General features: G+C 41.8%; 1 protein-coding gene across 1 annotated transcript; it reads right to left on the bottom strand.

The window, feature by feature from the left end:
• Positions 1–471: 471 nt before the first annotated feature.
• G6PC1 (glucose-6-phosphatase catalytic subunit 1) lies at positions 472–8,447 on the bottom strand (the record flags this gene model as incomplete). The annotated part of the gene is made up of 5 exons (XM_081270667.1): positions 472–983; positions 2,410–2,525; positions 3,399–3,504; positions 5,803–5,912; positions 8,212–8,447. 5 exons carry the CDS (start codon positions 8,445–8,447, stop codon positions 472–474), a joined length of 1,080 nt encoding a protein of 359 aa, XP_081126793.1.
• Positions 8,448–9,816: the final 1,369 nt, after the last annotated feature.

Consider the following 9,816-nt stretch of genomic DNA (forward strand, 5'->3'; position numbering starts at 1 on the left):
AGTTTGCACAATATGTGAGATACTAAGAAATCCTCCTTGACTCATCCCCTTTCCTCTATCAAATCTATGTAATCCTTTCTCCTTTTCATGGGAGGGATGAGCACAGGTAGAAAATTCTCAGTTGGGATTTTGGCCTGGATTTGTGAGCTTCCCTACTGGAAGTCTTGCTTCTGTATCTCTGACAGAAAAACAGGTAAGTAGGTCTTCAGGGAAAAATCCAGAACTACCCAACTTCTTTTTTTTTTTTTTTGGAACTACCCAACTTCTAATGGTCGAGGCTTTCTCACATGGCCTCATTAGTTTTTCAAAAAAACACCATCCAATATAATCAGGATTGAAAAAGGGGGAAGGTCACCTGAGCTAACTTTAACAACTCCAACCTCAAAATGGGCTGGGAGAAGACCTTAGTTCCTTGGTCTAGGACCTTGGCACAGTCACTGAATTTAAATACTGAAGACTCGGCCACATGCTTTACAAAGACTTCTTGTGTGATTGGCCCAGGATGCGCGTGATGCAGTAGGGAATGAGACTGACAGAGGCCAAGGGCACCGTCATACTCTTGCAGAAGGACAATACATAGAAGATCAGCTCAATTTGGGATGGGGGTTTCAGAGAGTCAAAGAGATGCAGGAGGATGAGGGAGGTCACGATGCAGCTGAGGCGGAAAGGGAGCCACTTGCTGAGACTCCCCCTGCAGCTCTCCCTATACATGCTGGAGTTGAGAGCCAGGCCCAGGCCAAAGAGGGTCCCCAGGTTCTTGAGCAGGCTGGCAAAGGGCGTAGTGTCAATATGGACCCATTCTGGCCTCTCACACCATCTCTTGGCTTTCTCCAGAGTCCACAGGAGGTCCACCCCCAGCCCCTTTAGCACCAAGTAAAATCCAATGGCGAAGCTGAACAGGAAGAAGGTAATGAGAAAATATTTCTTGAGACTGGCATTGTAGATGCTCCGGATGTGGTGGAAAGTTTCAGCAACAGCAATGCCTGAGCAGGACAAAGAATGACTGTGAGAAATGGAGAAGATTCTGGACTTTCACTAGGGGTGGATCAGGAGCAATGGGTAGCATGCCATTCATCCTGGCATTGTGGAATTAAATCATGGATTTCAGATCAGAGCGTACTCCTGGAATACTCTCATGATGGAGAACTCACTCCTACTAAAACAACCCATTTTGGTTTTGAATGGATTTGATTGCCATATAGTTCTTCCTTGTGCTCAGCTGACATCTGTCTCCCTCTAATACCCCCTGTTGGTCTCAATTGTTTCCACAGGAATTAGTAAGTTATGAATTTAGTCCCTCTGTCACACATTTGAAGATTTCCCTCTCTAACCTAAACATTCCCGGATCTTGTCTCGTCTATTCATGGTACTGGGGATTGAATGGTACCAGGGCCTTGCATATGCAAGGCAAGTGCTCAACCACTGAGCTACATTCCCAGTGCCCAGATTTTTCATGTAACATGGCTTCCAGATTCTTCCCCAGACATGGGACCCACTACTAATTGCTATGTTGCTATTGTGATTACTATGAAACCATTATGTTCCTCCTCAATATTTTTTTAGCTACTATGTTCTGCTCTTGGGGAAAATCCTACAATTTCCTTAAGATCTTATGTTCTAATTCCATCCACAGAAATCAACCTACCTAAATTTTTTTGCCCCTTATTAATTAGATCTAAGAAAAATGCAGAAATACAAAACCTGAACCTGTAAGAGATCAGCTGTACATATTTATTAGGGTTTGCAAAGGGATGTATTTAAATAAAGAGCTAGCCTAGGACATCGTATTTATTTGCTAAATTTGATAGAATCCCATTTCCAATTGAAGCTCAGTAGGAAATAAAGAAGGTAATGAGCTTGAAAATTTCAAGCTAATTAAATTGGGTGGGTTAACTTGATGTATTACACCTTTTCTGGAACATACTTGTGTAGATGTGGGAATACTATAGAAATTAATTATTTCAAATAGTCACCCTGGATTTTCTTCCTTTCTTCCCCTCCACCTACCCTCAAAATGGAGATTAAACTTGGGGATGCTCTATCACTGATCTATGCCCCCAACCCTTTATATATATTTGTACTGGGGATTGAACTCAGGGGCTCTCGACCACTGAGCCACAACCCCAGCCCTATTTTGTATTTTATTTAGAGACAGGGTCTCACTGAATTGCTTAGTGCCTCACCATTGCTGAGGCTGGCTTTGACCTCTCAACCCTCCTGTCTCAGTCTCCTCTCAGCTGGGATTACAGGCATACTCCACCATACCAGGCTAGTCACTCTTGACTTTCAAACTACTGAAATATTAACAGGACTTCTCAGAACATAGCTGCAATGCTGAGATTTTGAACTGATTAGGGAATTAAGGATGGAGTGGGTAGAAGGGAAGGAGGAAGTTGGAGCAGCTGATACCTGATAAGACTCCCGCAACAACCTGGTGGGGGAAATGAGCAGCAAGGTAGATTCGAGACAGACAGACATTCAGTTGCACAGCCCAGAATCCCAACCACAAAATGACGTTCAAGCACCTGCAATGGAAGAGGGAGCCATAACAGAACCCAGAAGTGGATACTGCAGTAAAGAAAACAATCCCAGGGGAAATGGTGGAGCCTGGCAAATTCCATCAGTGGAATTTTTGTGAGTTGCAGCCCTTTCTCAAAGGCACAAAGATGTTTGTAGTAAGAGATGAAACTGCTTGAATGAATTTTAACCACCCAATTGTATTTGTTTCATAACTAAGGATTTGTACAGTTTGAGTGTTTTATGTCTGTTTTAACCCTGATGGGACAACTCTATGGTTGGTACAGAAATGGATTTTTAATTAATCCCTGCTCCTAAGTCATTACTTGATTTTTTTGGGTGCTGGTGATCAAACCCCGGGCCTTGCACTTACTATACCCCTGAGTTATACTTCAGCTCCACTGATCTTTTTTGTTTTTTGGAGGGGGCCGGGTGGATGGGTTAAGGGATTGAACCCAAGGGAACTTAACCACTGAACCACATCTCCAGCCCTTTTATTTATTTATTTATTTATTTATTTATTTTGAGACAGGGTCTCACTAAATTGCTTAAGGTGATCCTCCTGCCTCAGCCTCTCAAGCTGCTGGGATTACAGGCATGTGCCACCATGCCCGACTCCACAACCTGATCTTTAGAAGCCCCTCATGTTAGGCTTTGTATGCTTGTCTGTAAAGCAAAGGTTGCACTAGTGGGTTCCTTCCATTCCTAACATTCTGTGACTCTGGTGTTCACCCTTAGCAGAAGTGCCACAACTTTTATCAGTGCCAACGCATAGTGTGAGAATGGGCTTTGGGGAATGTGAGGAAAAATAAATGGTGTCTCAGACACAGAGAGAGCCACTTCCTGCTTTCCACCATTCTGCCTGGATGGTGAGTTCTTACCGAAATCTGTATGTTGGCTTTTCCTTTCCACGAAAGATAGAAAGGGTAGATGTGACCATCACATAGTATACACCGGCTGTACCCATGGCATGGCCAGAAGGACTTCCTAAAGGGCAGGAAAGAGACAAATATACTATCGATGAAAAGATCTCCATCTGAGAGACTGCCAGAGAGCATCATCTACCCAATCATCTGAATATTATTTCCTATCCATCCTTCCATTCATCTACCCATCTATCCATTCATTCAACCATCCATTCATTTATCTATAACTTGTTCATTTAACAATATCTGTTGAGCTCCTACTATGTGCCTAGCATCGTGCAAGACTCTCCAGAGAAGGTTCCTTTTTGTTGTTATGTATGTTATGTACATCTGGAGATTACCCAAGATCAGCACACCAGATGTGCAACTACACACTGATCTGCCTGCCGCTTCTCTTCTACCTGTTCCTTGTTCACTCTGCTCTGGCCACACCTTGCCTCATTGTTGACCTTTAATAGGCCAAGTGTGCTCCCACATGAGAACCTTTGCCTTGTTATCTCTCCCCTTTGGCTAGACAGCTCTTCCCCTAGAACTTTCCTGGTCAATTCTAATGCATCCTTCAAGTCTTGTCTCAGATCTCTCCTTTCAATGAGTCCTACTCTGGTCACTCTATTTAATGCTATAATCAGGGGCTGGGGATGTGGCTCAAGCGGTAGCGCGCTCGCCTGGCATGCGTGCAGCCCGGGTTCGATCCTCAGCACCACATACAGACAAAGATGTTGTGTCCGCCGGGAACTCAAAAATAAATATTAAAAATTCTTTCTCTCTCTCTCTCCTCTCTCACTCTCTCTTTTAAAAAAAAATGCTATAATCAGTTCCTATTCGTGATTCTTCTACTCTGAGGGATAAAAGGCTCTGAGATATGCCATCCAGATCCCCTTCTGGACTAAAGAGCTTATTTCCCAGCTGTGAAAAGTAGGTTGCCAATGCCCTCAGCTCTCAGCTTTCTATAGGCATTGCCCTGAGCTGAAGAGTCACCTTGATCGACCCCCTCCCTAGGGGCAGCCTGTACCCAATAACTGGCCTCTATCAAATCATAAAGTCATGGTCCCCTTAACCCACTCAGGGCAACACTGAAGAGCCACCCCTAGTTTCAGAGCTCCGTGTGGGGTTCGTTGAGACTGAATCTCTGGAATTCTCCATCTGCCAGGTTGGCCTGTCCCTTCCCCTCCATAACAGTTGCTCCATAGAGTCCCTAAACTCCTGCTTGCTTGTCTCCACCTGAGTCAGTTTTCCAGGGAATCTCACGGGTTAAGCCATCTATTCTTTTTTTTCATGTAAATGATCATCTTCTAATATCTTATATACTTTAATTATTTAGTCTGATTTTTGTATGTTGTACCCCCCATTCAAATTTCAGCTTCATAAGGGCAGGGATCTTTGTGTCTATTTTGTTCACTGACAAAGGTGTCCCTGGCACCTAGAACAGTGTCTGAAACATGGTAGTGCTCAATAAATCACAGCTGAATATGAGTGAATATACTCTAAAGTGAATTCATGGTCTGTGAGAGCAAATAACCCAGGGTCATTTTCCAGTATGGGGCCAAGGAAAGGGTCTTTGAGGGGAGGGATGAGGTTGGATATTCCTACTACAAACAAACAAAAAAAATGAAACCTATCATTTGATTTAAGAATTCATGTCTGGGGCTGGAGTAGAGTGTAGCTTAGTGACAGAGTGCTCTCCTAAATTGTGCAAAGTCTAGGGTTCAATTCTTAGCACTGAAAAAAAAATTATGTCTGTAACCAATAAAATGCAGGCAAGCAGATTGTGAGGTTGGATGATCAGCTCATGGGAATATGTTCACTGGTCCAGGCTGTTGGGCAAGACAGGCAGGGACTCGGAGTTCTACCACTTTGCCCTCTTTGGACAAAGGGGCCTGGCACAGTTACTCTCACAAGCCCTTTTCCCATGGGGGTGCCTGTACTTCTCTTGGAATAGTAACTCAGGTCCTGGAAACATCACACAGATTTATTTTTATTTTTCTTTCTTTCTTTTTTTTTTTTTTTTTTTTTTTGTAGATGGACACAATACCTTTATTTCATTTATTTATGTGGTGCTAAAGATTGAACCCAGTGCCCCACGCATTCGAGGTAAGCGCTCTACCATTGAGCTACAATCCCAGCCCCCATCACACAGATTTCTAAAGTGACAATATCATGTTATTCAGGAAGGCCTTCCTGAAGTGAATGAAAATGAAGTTGTACCAAATTTGAAGACTGTGACAAAAGTGTGAAGTAATAGCTCTCCCTATGAACCTTTAAGTTCAGCTTCATCCACAAGAGAGGCTGATAGGTATCTATGATCTATGCTGAACAAGATTTACCCCCTTGCTGTCTCTACAGTGTCTGGGACTCTCACCTGGTCCAGTCTCACAGGTGACAGGGAATTGCTTGATCAGTGGTACAGAGCTGTTGCTGTAGTAGTCGGTGTCCAGGACCCACCAGTACGGGCGCTGTCCAAAGAGAATCCTGTGGAAAAGCAGGGCCAGCATCTGGAGTTACTCAGTGGATGCTTTTAACCAAAGTCTGCACTTTCTTTTTTTCTTTTTTTGAGACAGGGTATCAGTTACATGGGGCCTTGCTAAGTTATTGAGGCAGTCTCAAAATTTTGATCCTCCTGCCTCAGTCTTCCAAGTAGTTGGGATTATGGGTTTGTGCCCAGTTCAAAGTCCACACTTTCAAGAAGAGAAAGGGGTTTGAGGACATTAGTGAGTTGCCTCCAGAAAGGGGACCAGGGAAGAGGCCCAAAGGGGGAGAGTTTTTACGATGCATCCTTTAGATAACTTGAAATTTGAGTCACTTTAATATATTATCTATTCAAACATAAATAAATCCAGAGGTTGAGGCTGGTGGCATGCTTATAGTCCCAGTACATAGAAGGCAGAAACATTGCTGAAGCCCAAGAGTTCAGAGATAGCCTGAGCAATACAGCAAGACTGCTTCTTAATAAAACAAATGAGTAAGTAAGTAAATAACACAAGATCTGAAAACCCATTAATTGCAGTTAATTAATGTGAACATTATTTCTCTTTCTTTTTTTTCAAACACGCAGAAGAATTTGTCTTGGAAGAATGCATACAGAACTATAGTTTACAACTTGCACTTGAATCTATACTACAGAGTTCCTCTTTTTATTCAGGCCTCAGGGAGTATTGCATTTCCTTTGACATCTGAGAACACGCCCCAGCCTCAAGGAAAGCCTCCCATGAGACTCAAGACCTGGCCTCCATTCCCATCAGAATTGGTCTCTGTAAGGTTGCTCTGTATCCTCTCTGGTTTGAAACAGAATATCTCAGACAAAACACTTCCCCTTTAAAAATACCACATATGGTTTTCACTGTGGAAACAAAAGTCAAAGGTCCTCAGGATGCCTCCTTTTTCCAGTGATAGTAGAATAGTGATTTCTTGCTGAAATTAGGAATCATTACTAACTCATACCTCTACCAACAGAGGAAGAATCCATGGTGTTTCATGAGGTCAGGTATTGGGATAAACATTAGTCTTTTAATTTTTAGGGTCATGCTGCTGAATTAGGGAAGTTACAGACAACGTTTAGTAGCTTTCCGATATAACTTTCAAGAATCTCATTAATATGCTTGGGCACTAGAATCCAATATATTTTTTTTTCTCTAAAGGACTTTAATTGAGGAGGCCAAAGAATATCAGAGCTGGAATAGATCTTAAGATTATCACTAGATGCTGCAGATGTAGCTCACTGGTAAATTCTGGAAAATGTTAAAATTGGGGCTTCCCCTGACCCCTGAGAGTCAGTTTATCAGCTTTGGATAATACACAGTTTTTAAGAACATTGCCTGCTTTGATCTTCAATCCTGGCTCTGACATTTACTAACCATGTTTGTCTATCCAGTTAACTCAGCACCTCAGTATTTTCTTCTGTGACATAGTAGTAACTATCACACAGAACAGCACATGGCCCAGCACACACTAAGTGTTTGGTAAATGTTAACTATGTGCATTATCATTAAGATTCTAGTGCTAGGTGCTGGGGTTGTGGCTCAGTGGTAGAGCACTTGCATAGCATGTGTAAGACACTAGGTTGATCCTCAGCACCATATAAAATAAATAAATAAAATAAAGGTATTGTGTCCATCTACAACTAAAAAAAAAATATTTAAAAAAAGATTCTGGGGCTGGGGTTGTAGCTCAGTGGTAGAGCACTTTGCTAGCATGTGTGAAGCACTGGGTTCAATTCTCAGCATCACATACAAATAAAATAATATAAAGATCCATCAACAACTAAAAAATATTTTTAAAAAGATTCTGGAGCTAATATAAGTTAATAGATTACAAAATAGAAACTCAGAGAATTGATGGAACTTGCTAAGGACATATAGCTGGTAGGTGGCAGAACAAGGGTTGGAGCTCAGTTCTCTGGATTACTTTTCACTACTCCATACAAAAAGTTTCTGAATCATTTCTTTCCTTTTTCTATACATCATCTGTCTTCTTTCCAACATCTATCTTATATTATCTATTCTGATTTGAAGTAACAAAACTGCTTCTTTGCTTTTTAAATTTTCACTAAATTCAACTGTCTATCAACCCCTTCAATTCCTATAAAATAGGTTTTCCAGTATTTCCAACTCCCTGGCAAGATTTTCTCTGTTTTCTTTCTCTGTGTAATCCCAAGTCAAGAGGGGAGAAGCATGTGGCTTCCTGAGTAGCATGGGGACTGCAACTCTGATGGAGATATTTCCAGAGAGAATGCCAGCCTCTTTCCTTGCCCATCTCTCCTCATGGTCCTTACCACTTAAAGACGAGGTTGAGCCAGTCTCCAATCACAGCAACCCAGAGGAGTTTGATGCCCACGCTTTCTCGAAGATGGAACCAGATGGGGAAAAGGACATAGAAGGCATTCCTGAGGTCAGCGATCACAGACACTAAGATGAACCAGTCCTGGGAGTCTTGGTAATTCACCTGGAGGTAGCGAGTTGACTGGATCCCAAAGTCATGGAGAGCATTCATTCCTTCCTCCATCCTCATTCCCCTGGCACCTTAGGAAGCCGTCAGCAGAGCCTGTGCAGTTGGTTCAGGCTTGGTGGTGATTGCTCTGCTATCAGTCTGCGCTTTGCCCCAGTTTTATATGCCCCATATCCAGTCTGCAGCCAACCCAGCCCTAATCTTTGGACTTGAAAACCACTTTTGTCTAAAATCTATTGATCAAAGGTGCATCACCAGTAGGTTGATATAAACATGTTCAGGGTGATTTACGTAAAATAGCAAAACAGGCACACAAAAACAGCTTGATCGGTCATTGGCAAGGCCAATTATTAACCTGGGCATGCTGCTTGACCGTGCAAGGTGCTGCCCTCCTGGTTCCTGAAACTAGGCCAGAGACTCAGGACAGAGTCTAACTCCACTATGGTTCTTGCAAAGGAGTCTGATTTTTTAGAAAAAAAAGTAAGTACAATGTGCAACTGTACTTATTTGGGGACAAAGAAAAGTTTCGATGCTCTACTACTCAAGTTTTAAGTTATTAATATAAAAATATACAGTAGTAAGTTCTGTTGTACTGGGAACTGTGACTTTCTTGGTCCTTCCTTAACTTCCATAGGGTCTGGGTTTGCTTCCAGTTTAGGAGATCCACTCTTTTCCCAGTGTCCTAAGAGATGTATCTCTTAGGACCAGAAAATAATCATCAAAAATTTAAAAAAAATTTTTTTTAGTTGTAGATGGATACCATTTATTTATTTATTTATTTATTTATTTATTTATTTATTTATTTATGTGGTGCTGAGGATTGAACCGAATGCCTCACACGTGCTAGGCAAGTGCTCTACCACTGAGCCCCAGCCCCAGCCCTCATTTTTTTCATGTAGTGATTAATTTATCGAATGAACTTAAAGTGAAGACCTTTGGAGTTTAAACATACAAGTTTTTTTTATTTGTTCATTTTAGTGATACATGGCAGTAGAATGCATTTTGACATACCATGCATATATATAGTATAACTTCCACTTCTTGTGGTTTTATATGATGTGAAGTTACACTAGTCATGTATTCATATATGAACATAGGAAAGTTATGTCCCATTCATTCTAATTTTCCATTCTCAACCCCCTCCCTTCCCTCATTCCTCCTGTTCAATCCAGTGAACCTCTACACACACACACACACACACACACACACACACACATTGTGAGTCAGCATCCACATATCAGAGAGAACATTTGGCTTTTGTTTTTTTTGGGATTGGCTTATTACACTTAGCATGATAGTCTCTAGTTCCATCCATTTACAGGCAAATGCCATAATATCATTCTTCTCTATGGCTGAGTAATGTTCCCTTGTGTATATGTACCACATTTTATTTATCCATTCCTCTGTTGAAGGGCACCTAGGTTGGTTCCAT

The sequence above is a fragment of the Spermophilus citellus genome, assembly GCF_964194105.1.
Source record: "Spermophilus citellus genome assembly, chromosome: 17".
Classification (NCBI taxonomy): domain Eukaryota; kingdom Metazoa; phylum Chordata; class Mammalia; order Rodentia; family Sciuridae; genus Spermophilus; species Spermophilus citellus.